This window comes from Parambassis ranga, chromosome 3, assembly GCF_900634625.1.
Source record: "Parambassis ranga chromosome 3, fParRan2.1, whole genome shotgun sequence".
Lineage (NCBI taxonomy): Eukaryota > Metazoa > Chordata > Actinopteri > Ambassidae > Parambassis > Parambassis ranga.
The window spans coordinates 2261077-2278192 of record NC_041024.1 but is presented as its reverse complement, the minus strand read 5'-3'; the positions used below and the strand labels follow the sequence as shown (position 1 = coordinate 2278192).

Below are 17116 nucleotides of genomic sequence, written 5' to 3'. Positions count from 1 at the left end.
TTAGAAACTGCAGTTTCAAGCAGGAGCAATACTTACAGTTCTGTAAGCACAGATGCTGCTGCTGCTTCTTGATTGGATCAGTTGTAGCTATTCTATCTCCCCATCAGACTGTACAGAGAACAGACACAGCACTGTAACTACAGGGAATGAAATATTAAAGTAAATCATGACTCAAAGGGACAGCGAGTCCTAACACAGCGCTGCAGTCTGCATGTCCTCAGAGGGCCATAACATGCAGCTGATTGAATCTGCTGCTGTCGGATGCAGTTTTCAGGTGAGCCCCGAGGGAAATAATCACAGAGCTAAATTAGAGCCTGCGGCGCAGCAGCAGCAGCAGCTCCTGCGATATTAAGAGACTGTGTGGCTGCTGGAGCTCACAGGTCTCATACTGTAGCAGTTCAAACGTACTGTATATGATTCATACAACAGAATACGGTCCCAGAACCCCCTCGTTATTTACAGGTTAATAACTGTTCTTGGTCCTGAGCAGCGGCTGCTGTGGTCAGAAAATAAAACACAGCCCCAGTTCATTAGTTTAGAAATATGGCTCATTTAGAAGCTGTAGTCAAATAGCCAATAAAATAAATTATTATGGTTTATCAGTGTCTTCCAGAACCTCCTGTTACTGCTGGCGTCCTACATGTGTAGGTCAGGCATCAGCAACCTATAAAATGGAATCGCACTTCTTGGAATGTCCACTTGAGGGAATCAATCCCCTTAGATCTGCTTAAAATGTCCAACTTAACAGAGGAAATAAACATGTTTACAGCCTGGTAATAGTAAGTTCCTGCTCTCTCTCTGCTCATATCTGGATAAACCTAGAGATGAACTTGAGTACTGCGGTGACCAGAGTCACCACACCGAGCTATAAAACCGACGGGTCCATCTGTAAGGCCCCGTTCACACTGGAGAAAGTCATTCCAGCTAGAGTAGGATTGAGCCCAGACAGCCTTTAAGCTGGATGCCTTCAGACCTATTTTCAAATCTGGCTAGGACACACTTGTGTCCGCACTCAATCCGGCTTCATCCAGCATGTTTGCTGTCCTCCAAACCACTAGGTGGCGCCTCATAATATACAGAGTCCGTTCAGGCCGTGGTAGGACCGCATGTGCACATGCGTCATGCGGCTTTTTGTCCCTTGTCGCGCCCCGTGAACCGGAAGTAGCATGTCGCTAACTGGAAGTAGTGTGTCGCTAACCGGAAGTATCACGTCGCTAGCCGGATTCGCTAGCCACAGTTGCGTTCACACCTGAGCCACATTTGAGCCAACTGAAATCAAACTGGATACAGCCGGATTCGAGGTGTTCACACTCAGAAAAAAAACATCTGGATTGATCTGCTAATTCCGCTTTAGCCACATTTATTTCCCCAGTGTGAACGGGGTATAAGCTAGCAATGTTATGTTTGGTCAATAAATGAACAGGTATTGTGAGGTGGTGCCAACACTGAACCACCAGGTTTCTTCTTTAATTGTAAAATATGGCTTCAATCATCATGTTGGCTTTATAATTATCACATATAACACACATGTATAAATACTTCATTCTGATTGGTCAGTCATGGCACTTTGTGGTCTACTGTTTCATGTAATGTCAACATTTTGTGTAATAATATTGATTTATTCACAACGAAGCCACGCAACAAGACGGATAGTGTGCAGCAAAGATTATAGTGAATTTAACCTGTCTTCATTTACATAACATTTTATAGCACCTAATCTCCGCAGCTCAGTGGCCTCTTTTTGTCAGCTGACAGGGTTTTGTCTGAAGCTTCTCTCCCAGTTGTTTCACTTTGTAAAATAAGACGAAGAAACGCTTCTCTCTGCACTTTAGAACACTCTGAGCAAGATGTCTGAGAGTGAGTAGGTGTTTACATCCCACACACTCCTTGCCTCTGTGCATGATGGGAAATCATGCTCCTGCTGCTGCTGCTGGGATGGCAGCGGCACACTTTCTGCCAACTCACTGCCCGTCAGAGGCATCGGCTTCATCACGCGCTGAGACGCCAGCTGAGGCAGAGCGAGATGTCAGCCGTGTGTTTATTTGTTTAAGTAGACCGTGGCCCATATATGTCACTCTGTGTGACTCCACATGGCATGATTCTCCCACTGCCTGACCACAGAGGTTAAAAATAATCAGGAGAACGTTGCCTGTGGTGCACCAGCGTTTCCACTGCTGATACACAGAAAAGATGAGCCACTAAAGACCCTCACTGCTGCCGAAGCTCTCAGGAACAAACCAATTAAATGCTGCCCGCGTTATCTGGCAGGTCGCTGCTCATCCAGCCGTCGGCTGGTGGCGGCTTGTGTTAATAACTTTGAACAGCAGGATGATAAATGATGCCGTCCCTTCATAAGAAAAGCAATAAGTTGGCCTCGTTATGACTGGTCAGAGTCGCATCAAGAGTATAATGGAGTGGAGTTACTGGCACAGTTTTATCAAGCTGCAATTATTAGTACATAAAAAGTGGTGATTACTGTTTGTTAGAGCAACATAATCAGTTTATAATGTTCATGCAGGAGAGCTGCTCTGTTTAGAAAAACTGACTTCATGACTTTCGTTTAGCAGTTAAATACCATGACGTTTGCACCCCATGAAAAACCCAGACGGTCCCAAAGCATCGCATACTGTACAGAAAAGGTCACAATTTGCCTTCTGACTGACCGTGAAACTGTGGCAGTCGCTTTTTGTCACTTCAAATTGACTGAGATAACAGCTTAAAAGCAAAGTAACTGCACTCAGTTTCAGTTTCCTGAAGATGTTCTGTCGCTCCACAGAGTGGCATCATCAGTCCTGCTCATTGACTCTGCTCAGAAGAACAGAAAACTACGCTATAAGTCCTGTTTAGACGTAAACATGACCTATGTCAATGAGAGCCTTGTAACCATGGTAACGAGACCCAGACAATGATGCTGTAATTTAATTTACAACCCTAACCAAACATAAAAAAAGCAAAAGGAAACAGTGAAAAAGGAAAAACTTTAATGCACATGATGGGACTCGAACCCGAGTCTCCTAGTTGAGAGTCAAACTTTGGTTCTAAAAATCTGGAAGACAACATATTTCTGCCCCCTGCGTGGTTGTGACTGTGTTCTAGCCAGGAAGCTAATGGGCAGCCATCTTTGTTGTGATCAGGAAAGCTAGGATGCAGTGAAAGCTAGAAGCTTTTAAAGAGGGGATTATAAAATTCAGAGCCAACATTTTCAGTCCCTGTAGCTACACTTGGGCTTTGCCTATGACCTGATACCAAATCTGGTAATCATTCCAAACCCTCTCTTGAAAGGCTAATGCAGCTGCAGCCCTGGCTGTCTGATGAATGTTTTCAGTTGTCTTCTACAATACAGTGCACACATAAAATGTGTCTTTGTTCATAACATCCTCTGCACCTGGGCTGTTGGAAAGGCAGTGAGGTACAAGCGGCAGCCCCCTGAACTCACCATGAAACAGCAGGTTTCAAAGCCTAAACTGAAAAATGTTTACACCAATACTACATGTAGTGATAAAAGAGCCATTAAACTACAGAGCGACTGCTTCCTCTATGCAACCCTGCAGCCATTTTCCCCCCACAAAGCCAAGAAGGCAGACAGCAGCTGACAGTTTTACTACAGTGCTCCGTCCTCCCACAGTTAATCCTCCATTATTATAGCGGGGTATTCAGCTTGATAAGAGGCACGAGCCACAGAGGCCCACACTGCATTTGTTTCCATGATAACAGTCTGGATGAAGTGTGGGCACACAAGTGGCTTCAGAGGAGATTGTCCTTGGACGCGTTAATAACTAGAAATAAGAGCGGGCCGGTTAATAAGCTTCTCAGACATGCAGGGCGTTTATGTGATGGGTCACGTCTGCTTTTTGTTTCATCCTCCACTCCAAAGGACACACACAACTCAGCGCTGAATGAAATGTGCTCATAGCATCAGAATCCTGTCAGACATCTGAGCTGTCAATACACATAATGACTATTATGTGCCTTACATGTTTTCAGCTTCATCTTTAGCATCAATTGATGATGAACCCTTTTGACAATTAGGAAAAAATTGCAGATTCTTAGTTGGCTTTCTGTCCATGCTGGTGTCCATACAACAGTATCACTGCACAGAAAGCAGCATCCATCCACCCAGAGCAACAGACATCCACCTCAGGTCAGATAAACATGGTACAATAGTTACGTTGGGACCTCTTCGTCCTGATTTTAGACTCTGGAGTTGGACCTACCTGTTCTGCAGTCTTGTGTTTGATGATGCGCCGGTCAGGGAACCAGTCTGGTCCACTTTGTAGTTCAGATTTGTCCTCTGCTGGTGTAGAGTGATGATGTTAGAGGCCTTAAAAAAGACAATAATAATTAAATAATAAGTTCAAGTTGAAACATTACTTTTATATCCGTTTTTGTTATTAAAGAATATACATATATATACAGAGATGTATGATTCTATAAATATTTATAGATATAAATATAAAATAAAATGCTTTATAAATGAATATTCTAAACGTCTATTCATTAAAATACATTCTATAAATAAAAACATTTAAAAATGTTCTTAGCTTTTTTTTTTTTTTTTTAAGTCAACCAATGTCTGTATAAATAGATTTAACTGTTTACACTAGATTTGTAAAATAAATATTTAAGAGAAAAACAAAGATTTCATTTATCATATCACGCTCATGACACGCTCTGTCATCCTGGAGCGGCCTCAAGCCACAATGCTTCAAATAACACTCACATTTCCAACACAACTCTCAGCCTACATTTGTTAATGTTGTGTTTTCTCACCTTTGAAACTGACCAGCAGCTGAAAAACGTCTCAAATATTTCATTTATCTGATCATGTCCAACAGTAAAAGTCTGTTTACAGACTCTGCAGCTATTTTATTAACCCAATTAATGCTATATCAGGAAAACACCGTAACAGTTTGGACACACACAGACACACTGTGTGTTGTTGACTGTGAACAAACACAGCTGCCTATGGTAAGCAGTTACTCACAGCCAATCAGCTGGCACTTTTTTCACACTGCCTCTGGTGATTTGGATTACAGATTTACAAAGTGCTGAAATGTGGAGCCAAATGTTTGGTGGCTGGCAGCAGAAAAGCACCAACTGCTGGTCACTTTCTTCCATATAAATACAAGCTTTGTGTTTCTGATTAATCAACCTCACAATGTCAATATTTGCTGCAGTGCTCATTAATTCATTGAAAATGCAACGTCCATGTTGTAAAACAGTAAATACAGCCACCAGTTCCAGTCTGCAGCTGAGCAAATGCAGATTATACACTGCTTCAGAGAAGAGTGAAGAGTAATTTAGGAGGGAACAAATGTATTCTCTGAGCTAACAACACAAATTATTTAAAAAAAGAATCAATTGTTATTAATATGTGAAGAAAACCGTAATTTATGATATAAGCATAGACTCAACCCTGGGAAGTTATCGGAAATGAGTCACAACGAATCTACTTTTAAAGAAAACTATACTCTCTGACAACGAAGTCACATGTTTGCTGAAGAATGCAGGGAATGAACCACGGTGTGTCTGTAAACTGCTGATGCATTCTTCCAGTCACCAGCATAATGTTAATCTGACCCAACATGTAACCTCTGAGGCCACGTTATTGGCTCCCTGATATCTCAAATGTATTTTCACCCCCCGCCGCCCTTCCCTTTTCTCCCAACTCAATCACATTTTCAGGCAGGAGGAACATCTTTCCTGCTAAAAATAGACTGTCCTGGTGAGGCGCCTGCTTGCTTATTAAGTGGCTGCTGCCACTTCTCGCCTTTGCCTCCTGTTCTAAGTGATGCAGCGTGCATACTCTCATGCAGCTTCCCCTCCCTCTCACAGAAATGCTGCAATGCGTCTCCCGCAGCCAAGACTGGGTCAGTGTTACTCGGCTAGCAGCAGCAGCAGCCAGTGAACCGTCCCCATAGCAACAACCAATGAGACTTGTGGCTGAGGATTATAATTTTGTGTTACTGTTATGATTGTGTAGCAGAAAAGGGCATATTTGCAGGATTAAAGCCCCTCATGTGGCTTCAGTTGGTGAAATGAGGAGGTAACCGTGCAGAGGACAGGACGAGGCGGGGCTCAAGATGTTCCTGCACAGGCATGTGTTTGTGTCATTGTGTTCATAAACACAGCAAATTATTCTAGTAACACACAGCAGTGTCAGATTTCACCTGGATTACAGATTACCATACAGTTTTATGAAATGATTAAAGTTCCCTAAACCCAACACCAAAGTTGCAAAAACTGTAGTTCCTCAAGTGTCCAAAAAAGGTTTGAACAAAATTGGTTCGTTTTTTTTTTTTAGCAATTGTTCTCATTGTTTCTGTAATGACCGTGGACAAGGTAACGGCGGAAGGCAAAGCAAAGTCCGGAAGTCCAAAATCCTCAATCCAAAACAGGTAGCCTTCTGTTCAGGTAACAGCAGCACCGACAAGTGAATACGAGACTAGAAAATTACCGTCAAAAAAGAGGCTAAGGTACCAAAAGTGGCACGAAGGAACAGGAGACACAAATAGAACAGGGCTGGAAAGTAATGCACATAAGGTATACAGGCTGAGCAGAGAGATTAGTTTCTCTCCTGCAACTGCGGGTCAGTCATTTGACGGGGTTGTGTTTGGGTTTCCTGTAGGCCAGCGAATCCTCCAGTATCAGAGTGATGTCCTAGAGACAGTGGTGCTGGTGAACCCATCAGAGGAGACAGCTGTTTCAGAGGTAAGCCACATCCGAACAAAACACCCACATAATGATGGAGTATCATGCTGAAGCATGTGTGCTGATTTTATTTGTAATTCAGAATGTTCACTTCTTCTGTTCTTCTTTCCAAATCTTTATTTGTGCCTTTACAAAGCACCAGCTGTAGACCAACAGAAAACTCCACAATAAGCATTTAATGCTTCAAGTCACTAGAACAGTTCAGTGACTTATGATTAAATTAAAGTTTTAAATCCCCAAATGAACAGACTTCTGCCCCTTTTCTAGGTAAAAATAGTTCAAACAATCTTTTTTGGTGGTGTAAAGACAAAGACTCTTACAGATAAATTTAGATTGGTACGTTTATATTTGGTCTACTTGAATCTGAGGTGTTCTTCAAACAGAATGTTGAACCTTCTGACACTGTGTGTTTGTTAAATGTATAATTAAAAGGTTATTCTGTCTCATACCCAGACGCACTCTCTCATCACCGACTCTGCTGCAAACAAACTGCTAGTTCTGAGCGGTCAGAGCTCTGAACAAGGAGGTGACATCTTACTGCAAAGTGGGGCCTTCACCTGGCAGCACTTCTCCGACATTATTTCCAACCCTCAAGTAAGCCGAGCCCGCTTTCACTACGAATACCTTGTCCCTCCCGTGTATAGACTGGCCACTGACTTAGGTTCCCTGTGTTGTAGGTGACTGAAGTCCTGTCCAGAGCCTCTTCAGAGCAGCCATCTAGGCTTACTGTTTCCTGTCAAGGAGACGGGGGCTGGAGCTCCCTGGGTCAACACCAGGAGCAGCAGCCACTCCAAAATATTCTGGAATACCGCCTGAACCCTGAACCTCACCTCCCCGACATGGACGGCGTCACAGAGTTCACAGAGTATGTCTCAGAGACAGTGGATGTACCGTCACCTTTTGACCTCCTGGAGCCCCCGACCTCCGGAGGGTTTTTGAAGCTGTCCAAACCCTGCTGCTACATTTTCCCTGGAGGCAGGGGAGACTCTGCTCTGTTTGCTGTGAACGGTTTCAACATCCTGGTGGATGGAGGGTCCGATCGGAAGTCCTGCTTCTGGAAGCTGGTTCGACACCTAGACCGGATTGACTCTGTTCTACTCACCCATATTGGGGCAGACAACCTTCCTGGCATCAATGGTTTGTTCCAGAGGAAGATTGCTGAGCAGGAGGAAGAGCGGAATCAAGGATCTGGCTCCAGCAGCAATGGTGACTGGATGAAGAACCTGATCTCCCCTGAGCTCGGGATTGTGTTTTTCAATGTCCCAGAGAAGCTAAGGATGCCTGAGTCTACACTAAAAGTGAAGCGAAGCATTGAGGAAGCATCTCTGACACTGCAGTACCTCAACAAGCTGGGCATCACCCCAGAGCCTCTTCACAGGGTAGTCAGCAACACCATTGAACCTATCACACTGTTCCACAAACTTGGTGTGGGAAAGTTAGACATGTACATCCTAAACCCTGTAAAAGAAAGCAAAGAGATGCAGTTTCTAATGCAGAAATGGGCTGGAAACAGCAAAGCCAAGACAGGGATAATGATGGCAAATGGAAAGGAAGGAGAAATATCTGTCCCTTATTTGACTTCAGTCACTGCCCTCATCGTTTGGATTCCACACCGTCCAACAGAAAAGATAGTCCGCGTGCTGTTCCCAGGAAACGCACCACAGAATAAAATCTTTGAAGGTCTGGAGAAACTCAAACACCTGGATTACCTACGATACCCAGTGGCTACCCAGAAAGACATATCAGCAGGCGCACCACCTCCCATCATAAAACAAACTAAAATGAGATCAAGAACGGACAGCAAAGAGAGTCTGAAGTCTTCACCTAAACCCCACTCCAAGTCATCTAAGAAAGAAGCAGGCGGGCTGGAGGAAGAGTCAAAAAGTGACGCCACTAAAGAGAATAAAGCAGAAAAGAAAGAAGAGAAGAAACTCAAAAGTGAAAGTCTGAAAGCCACCAAACAACAGAAAAATATAGAGGTGGCACCTGGTGTGGGCAAGACAGAGAAGAAGAAGGTATCCAAGGAAAAGACAGTCAAGAAAGAGAAAGTATCTAAGATGGATGAAAAGAAAGACAAAGAGAAAAAAGAGATTAAGAAAGAGAAAGTGAAGAAAGATGACAATATAAGAAAAGAAGAGAAGAAAGACAGTAAAGCCAAGGAGGACAAAAAGAAGGACCCGAGCAAACCTGAGCTGAGAAAAATTACCAAACCTGACCTGAAGCCACTGACGCCCGAAGTAAGAAAAACCCTGCACAAGGCCAAGACCCAAGCTAAACCCAAAACCGACAAAAACAAAGCCGTTAAAGAGGAAGCAAATGATAAAAAGCCAGTTCCAAAGAACATTCCAGAAGAGGTTGCAGCTGCAGCCCTGGCTGACAGGTCCATCGTGTCTTCGCCGGAGGACCTCACTGAAGACTTTGAGGCTCTAAAACATGAGGAGCTGTCCAAACTTAGGATAGAGCCCATCCAGAACGTGGTGACGCCAGGCAAATCAGCCTACACAGACACTAAAGTTTCTTCACCAGTTTTTCCCGATGAGAAAATCTTGCCCCCAGCCGCTGAGGCAGAATCTGCTTCACCCAAATCACCCATCAAACAGGAAGACAAGGGCGCATCAGATCAGGTCGCAGCAACACAAAAGAAAGACACAAGTGATGCTTTTGACAAGAAGTATGAAGAGGAGAAAATGGAGAAATATGACAAATACTCTGTAAAGGACAGCATAAAAGACAGATCAAAGAAGAGTGACAGCTCCGAGGAGGAGGGTGATGTTATTGAAAAAGCTGAACTTGAAGGAACAGAAGATGACGAAGTCCTGAAATACAAAACAGAGGAGGTGAAAAAGGAAAAAATTGGAAAGGAGTGGGACACCAAGCCAACTGAGCAAAAACCGTTTTCAACCGCAGCTCTGTCTGGACAAACAGTCGCAGCCTCTGCCTCTGAGCAGTTCTCTTTCATCCAAGATGAGACCATTCCTGCTTACTCCGAGACTGAACAAACCATCTCTGATGAGGAGATCCATGAGGAGACGGAGGATAGGATCCCACAGCTGCGCTATGACGTTGCCTCCTATGACATCTCTGTTCCTGATGTTCCTGGCACTTTTGACTCCATGCATGGTATAAAAGAGATGAAGAGCTCTGCAGTGGCAGATGTCAAACCCAAAGCCTTCATGGGAGGTCACGAGCCTGAGCTTGCACCTTACCCTGCCATCATTGCTGCTCCTCTTGCTGAAGAGGAGCACATCTCTTCAGCCACTTCCATCACAGAATACGATAAGCTGTCATCTTTTGCCACATCTGTGGCTGAAGACCAGTCGATTACTTCAGTGACGGCACCACAGACTGAGGAGGTAGGAAAGAACTCCCTCCTGCTGGACACCATGAACAGTATCCCCTCACGTGCAGAGGCCGTCCATGGAAAGGACTATCTCCACTCAGCTGGAACCATCTCACCCACCTCCTCTCTGGAGGACGACAAGTGCTTTAAGTCTCCTTCCTCTGATGAGTACCAGCCCAACATCCCAGAGATGGAGAGTGACGCACACATCAAATCAGCCCATGAAGAAGAAGATGACGAGGAAGACGAGGAAGAGGACCAGACTCCAAATGTTGACATCCCTCTAGGTAAACTTCAAGAAGGTTATGAACACGCAGCCTCCATGCTGCTCCAGGAGAAGGAGAAATCTCCCGCTGCTGCTTTCTCTCCTCCTTCCTTCTCTACTACACAACTGTCCTCCACACAGGCAGTCAAAGAGAAGCAGGATCTCTTCAGTATGGGGGGATTAAAGACTGCTGCTGAAATAAAGCCTGTTTCACCCCCTCTGTCATTCTCCCCTGGGCTAGAGTCCCACTCCAGGCAGGACAGTGAAGAAAGATGCCTGAGCCCTGACGACAGCACCATGAAGCTGGCCTCACCAACTCAGTCTGTGCCTACGAGCAGTGGCTACTCTCCGACAGAGGACAAACCCTTTAAGACACTAGACAAAGACGAGGCGCCAACCGGTGTGAAGGCTGACATCCAGAAAACAGAGAAATCCGTCACAATTTTAGATAATGCCTCTTTTATTGGTGCGCCAGGTGACAAGACAGCATTTGAAGCTTCTGAAGAATCAGATGAAGATGAGGAGGAAGATGATTATTTTACCAAAAAGGATCTAAAGCCCACTTTTAAAGCAAAGCTCATGGAAGCAAAAGAGGGCTGCTTCTTGGATGATGACTTTGCAGCTGAGAAAAAGTCTACAAAGACAGAAACAGAAGTCAAGAGCTCAGAGAAGACTCAGGTGTCCTTTAGCACAGAAGAGAAACCAAAACCTAAACTCATGTACTCCGACGATGAAGATGAAAAGAATGACGACTTTCCAAGTGGGGTTGGGTCTACTGATAAAAGCAAAGTTAATTTTAAAGATGACAGCACTGAGAAAACAGATATTCAAGAGTCAGAGAAAAGTGTTCATTTCAGTCTTTATGATTTCCCAGAGAAGGAGGTCAAAGAAAAGGCAGCATATATAAGACAGGACACGCCGTATGTGCACGGGAAAACATTCTCCTACAGTGACATTTATGACAGCAAAACAAGCTCAGTGGAGTCATCGGATTCATATGGTCAGGAGTCTTTTGATAAGACAGACAAAGACAAGCTCCCTTCCCCGGTCACAGTCACAGACAAAGTGTCAGAGAAGGAGGGATTTGCTGCATCTTTTGGAAAAGACTCCTCTACCTCATCGTGGCTCGACTCCAAGAGCTCTCCGGTTGCTGCTCCATTTGAAAAAGTACTCAAAGAAAAGGAGACATTTGAATACAGCCAAGGAAGTCGATTCCCTTCAGTGGCTGACAGACCTGAGGCCTCGACCACCTCTTTATCATCAGAAAAGGACTCAGCTTTCAAAAGCCAGGCTGACAGCACAAAGCCACTGGTGTACTCCTCAATGGCTGCATTCAACGTGGACAAGCCTGCTGCGGAAGGCTTCAGCGAGAAAGGAGCGTGTTTAGAGATTGATATGCGAAAACTAACTGCAAGAGATGAGGAGGACTACGACGATGATGAAGTTGTTGATGAAGATGAAGAGGAGGAGGAGGAAGAGGAACAGGAGGATGAGTGTGCAGTAGATTCTGATATAGAGAAAGGTGCCAAAGATAAGTCTGAAAAGGAAGTAAAAAGTCCCATCAGTGAAATGTTTGGCTCAGACAGGCCTGAGTTTATGGTTTCCATGGCTGGTTATGGCTATAACAGTCAGGGGAAGCCAAATGTGACAGAAGAAAAGGCTGAAGCTGCTAAGACTGACTCCTCATCCTTCAGTGGCAAGCTAACAGATTTAGGGGCTACAGGTTTCTCTGGCTACTCGTCAGGGTTTGGGTACTCATATGAAAGTGGTGAGAAAGATTCATTTTTAACAAGTCAGACTGCAGACAAAGAGAGAGATGATTTCACTTTGAAATCAACCGAGGACAGTTGCTACCAGAATGACAGGGATGATCCGGATTTTGAGAAACAAAAGACCCCTGACCTTCTGAGTAAGAGGTCACTGGACACAAGCTTTCAGTACACAACCACCGCTGCCCCTGCCTACTCGTCCTCTTCGGCTTACAGCTACTCCTCCTCCACCTCAGGCTCCCTTTCCACCAGCCGTCAGTTTGGAGAGGAGCTGGAGACACCCGCCTCTGCTGAGCCGCTCTTTGAATACTCCTCCTTTAAAGAGGAACACTCGCTTGTCATGGATTCTCCCTTCTCCAGCTCTGCCGGCGCCAAAGATGACTATCTAGAAGTGTCTGAGAAACAAATGACTGCTACAACTATGGCTGAGTCTACCTCCAGTTTAGCCCGCTTCTCACCCCTTAGCCCTTCTGAGGAGGTCAAATCCTTTCCAACACCCTCGTCCACTAGCACTGTCACTGAAGACAAGAAGGAGCATACAACCTCATTAACTGGAGTTACAGAAAAAGGACCTCAGCCTGAGTGCTTCTATAAGCCCGAGTGGTCTAAGGGGACCAAGCTGGACTCAGCTTTTGGGTATGGCGCCTCAGCAATGCCGTTCTCTCAACTCTCAGACTTCAACAAAGACAAAGAGGCAGCCAGTGCTGCTCTGTTCGGTGTCACTTCCTCACCCCGGCCAGAAACAGAGGGCAAGCATTACTTTGAAGAGACCGACAGCAGTGAGGAAGAGGATGAGGAGGCATACATGCGTGAGATGACGCGGAGGTCTCCATCTGGTGGCCTGGCTGGTAGCCTGACGCATTCCGACAAGCCTGTTGCATCAGGTGTCAGTGAAAAAACTGTTGGTGCACTTCCAGATGTTCTTGGCTCTTACATGCCTCCACCTCTCCAGGCCAGCAAACCAGACACAGCAAATGGTCCCACAGAAGTCAGCACAAGCACCACCCTGCCTGGAGCCACAGCTAGTGTTGTAGCATCAGGTCCAGCCAAGGTGGAGTCCAGAGAAGGAGCAGCAGGTTATGTCAGGAGTTCTTATGAGTGGGAACTGCCAAAGACCCAGATGGGCATGGTCCCTGGAGACTCCCCTCCACACTACCGTCACGATGACGAGTTTGAAGAAGAGTGTGAGATGGAGCCAGAGCATCCTGCCCGCCCACTTTCACTGTCTTCGACCGATCAGCCATTCCGCTCACCGTTCTATGCAGAGGGGTGCAGCAGAGGAGGGCAGGATGACGATGATGACAGTGATCAGGACGCACCCATCGGAGCGACCTCATCTTATACCAGTCGCACCTCTCCTGGATACTCATCCTCCGAGTACAGGCAACGAAAAGAGGACCTTTCTCCTTCCTTCATTAACCCCTGCATGCAGCACTTATCAAGTGACGAGGAGGATGATGAGCAAGGCCGCAGAAGTGATCAATCACAGGAGGGCGATGAGGGCGACCTGTCAGTCAAGAGAAGGGCTCACAAACAACCTCATCATCACCAGTCTCACAGCAGAGACGGCAGTTCTCTGCACCAAGCTGGTGGGATGTCAGCAGGGCTGGGTCTTGCCACAGAAGACACCCCACCAACCTCCATCAGCGAGTCTCTAGCCTCTCATTCAGATTCTGATGTACCTCCAGGCACTGAGGAGTACCCCTCGGTCACTGGTGAAGGCAACATGGACTCAGATGAAGATGCAGAATACATGCCAGTTGATAAATCTGCCATGGGAGGAGGCAGCCATCACTCTGCCTCCAGGAGAAGCCATGACCCTCCGCCTGCACCACTTTTTGACCCCTACCCTCACCCCCCACGCCCAGACGTTTGCATGGTGGATCCTGACTCTTTAGATAGTGGCTCTCTTAAGAAAGAGCCAAAAGCCAAGACCTTGAAGAAGACTTCAGGGAAAACCAAATCATCATCCCCAGCTCGCCGCAAGCGATCTCCCATGCCTGTCAAACAGACACCGTCTCCTCGCAGTGCCTCGCTGAAGAAGAAGGACGCAGACAAGAGCTCACGTATGTCCCATCTGTCTGATGGACAGGGCTCCAAAGACGATGACCTCTCCAGATCAAGCTACAACCCTGGCAAAGGGCTAACTAATGGAGTCAAGAGTTTAGGTAACTATTCAGATACCTTAATAACAATATAAATGATGAAAATGTTGGTGCACAACAGTAAGAAGTTAAATGTATCCTCCTCTGCAGGTTCCCATAAATCTGGCTCTGCAGCTGCTCCTGGCTCCCCCATTTATGTGGATTTAGCCTACATTCCCAACCACTGCAGTGCCAAGAACGTGGACCAAGAGTTTTTCAAGCGCATTCGCTCTGCTTACTATGTGGTGAGCGGGAACGATGCAGCGAGTGGCGAACCAAGTCGAGGAGTCCTTGATGCGCTGTTGGATGGCAAAGCTCAATGGGGATCAAACCTTCAGGTAAAACTCAAAGCCCTTTAATTAAACTCCAAACTAAGCCTAACCAATGAATCAAGGCTGACAGTTACACATGATGCATTCAAAGACCAAGTTCACAATTTATATCCACAAATCCACTGGCGGTTTTCAATCAAACTGAACACTTTGTTTTCTGCTTCTCTCAGGTGACGCTGATCCCCACCCACGACACTGAGGTGACCCGAGACTGGTACCAGCAGACACACGAGAAGCAGCAGGAGCTAAACATCATGGTCCTGGCCTCCAGCAGCACCGTTGTCATGCAGGACGAGTCGTTCCCTGCCTGCAAGATCGAGTTTTAAGATCCTCCCCTCTCTCCTCTCTCTCTCTCTCCTACTGGCCTCCCTGGTGTAGATGTGTTTTTAATTACTCCTCTCTATAGCCTGATATGCAAATGTGTCTCTGCTCACTTGTATAGTCAGGTGTGGAAAGCAGAAACAGATCTGGATAACGGTCTATTTTTTTTCTAGATTTCTATTCATTTCTAAAACACCATTTGTACTACAAATTTTACCTTCTTGTCCTTCTATGTAAGACGTTTTTTTTTTTCCAAACCCTGAGAAGCAATCCCAGCAATGTGCCCGTTGTACTATAAAACCTGACACCTGGCTTCTCTTCTTCTGATTGGCCAAAATTGAAGCACAAATTTGCGCACCTCACAGCAAAGAACCACAAAATGATCCTCTGCTTAATCGCAAAATACAACTTACTTATTTTACTTTACTTTCTGTCTGTCTGACGGCGTTCTGCCTCCCGCTCACATAGCGAAATAGACAAGTAGATCTCAGCGGTCCTCTCAATATGTCTTCTGAGTATATTTACTGTAGCATAGAGACGATCGTATTCAAATCTCAGTATTGTAGTAAATGATAATATTTCTAGGCTTCTCAAATCAGTGGTTTCTGTGGTGTTTGACGTATTTTTCAGTGTTTTTCCAGTTTGTCAGAGGCCATGTAGATACGTGTAGGCAGAGGCAGTAAAAACCATCATCTGACCTTTGGATTCTACCGATTTATATATTTACACATAAAGAAAAACAGTAAAGTAGACCAACCTCATATCAGTTGTTGTGTCTGTACAAATTGAAAGAACAGAAGAAGAAGAATGTATTCCACAATAACAACATTGGGAACATGTGGTTGTGAAGAGCGTTTGCGTTTGCCTGGTAGTCTGATTGATGGTGGAGGTTAGATGGTCACCCACATGTGCCTTTCTGTCCTGCTGTGCTGGAAGGGAAAAGACGTGGCGTTGTGTGCGGTAAATCCATGGCTCTGTGGCACAGGTGCCGTCGAGCTCTGATGTTTGTGAGTTTTCTTTTTTTTTGTCAGACAAAATGGCACTTTGAAAGCACCAACTAAGTAATTCAGCTGCCACTCAAAGAAGCACAAAGTGTGCAAGACTTAAATCAGCTTTTTTGTTTTTATGAGATTTATAATCAACAAAAAATATTGTGCTTTTTTTGTTGTCTTTAGCCACAATGTGTATAATTTACTGGCAATTTTCTGTGGTTGCTTTTAGGTATGACTTAACTGTTATGAGTAAATGTATTCTAATTTTATTGATTTTATACTTTGATAAGTTTAATAGGTTTTAACCAGGAACACAACCAACAATCTTGGACCAACAAGCCTCACCAGGATGCAGCTTCGCAGTGAAAACCCAGATATTCTTCCCTGAGTTTTATTTACACTCATCAACTGATGCATGTGCGACAGATGCATGTAGATAAAGGCAAAGACGGTTATTTAAATGAAAAAGAAAGAAGTAGCAGAGGGCCTCAAACCTCAGCAGCTGCAACAGTTTTGAATGTGAAGATGCAGATTACCTTTATGTTCTCCCTGGAGGACTTGGATCTCCTGGTTGCCTTGGTTACCGTGCATCACATATGGTACACCTGACTCACTCGCAGCTTACTGTAGCCTGAAATACATCACACACAAATAAAACAACTTTGTGTGCGGATGAAACTCGCCACAGCAGTGATTTCTGTCGAGCGTCACGTTATCAAGGCGGCGGCGGTGTGGTGTGGAGGTTCAAATTTCCCGCTGAGCTTAAACGATCCATACAGCTTCTTTGATGAAATAAAGCAGTGTTTTACTGTTAACCTGCTGTGCGGTTAATGATCTGCATTTATATTACACACTACACCACTGTAAAGGATAACAATAATAATATCGACACCACTCACATAAAAACAGACCACTCTGAACCCAGACTGCCAGACATTCAATACATTTTTATCTATAGTGGATTTACTATTATTCACGTTTTACACACACACACACACACACACCTAACTGCTGCATTTTCGTATTGTGAAAAAAAATTAAAAAAATACTAAAATATCTGTTCAGACTCCAATCATCATAAAGACTGTTGGTTTCCAGTGAGCCCTGCTTGTACGTGCATGTGTACCTTTTGAGTTCCCCTGTATTGTATTAGCTGAAGACTAAACATAGAAATGCTATTTTAAAAGATGTTTATTAAAGAAGCTGTAAGCTGTTGCGTACGGAGGAGGCACATGTTAACCT

The 17116-nt window shown here is 44.9% G+C and overlaps 1 protein-coding gene across 2 annotated transcripts in view; it reads left to right on the top strand.

Moving 5' to 3' along the window:
* map1aa (microtubule-associated protein 1Aa) overlaps positions 1–17110 on the top strand; it is a 31184-nt gene extending 14074 nt beyond the window's left edge. For both annotated transcript variants that reach the window (XM_028401358.1, XM_028401359.1), the window contains 5 exons: positions 6629–6711; positions 7165–7305; positions 7389–14253; positions 14341–14567; positions 14732–17110. In XM_028401358.1, coding sequence (XP_028257159.1) covers positions 6629–6711; positions 7165–7305; positions 7389–14253; positions 14341–14567; positions 14732–14887 — 7472 coding nt within the window. In that variant the 3' untranslated portion in view covers positions 14888–17110. The remainder of the gene's footprint in view (positions 1–6628; positions 6712–7164; positions 7306–7388; positions 14254–14340; positions 14568–14731) is intronic.
* The last annotated feature ends 6 nt before the right edge of the window (positions 17111–17116 follow it).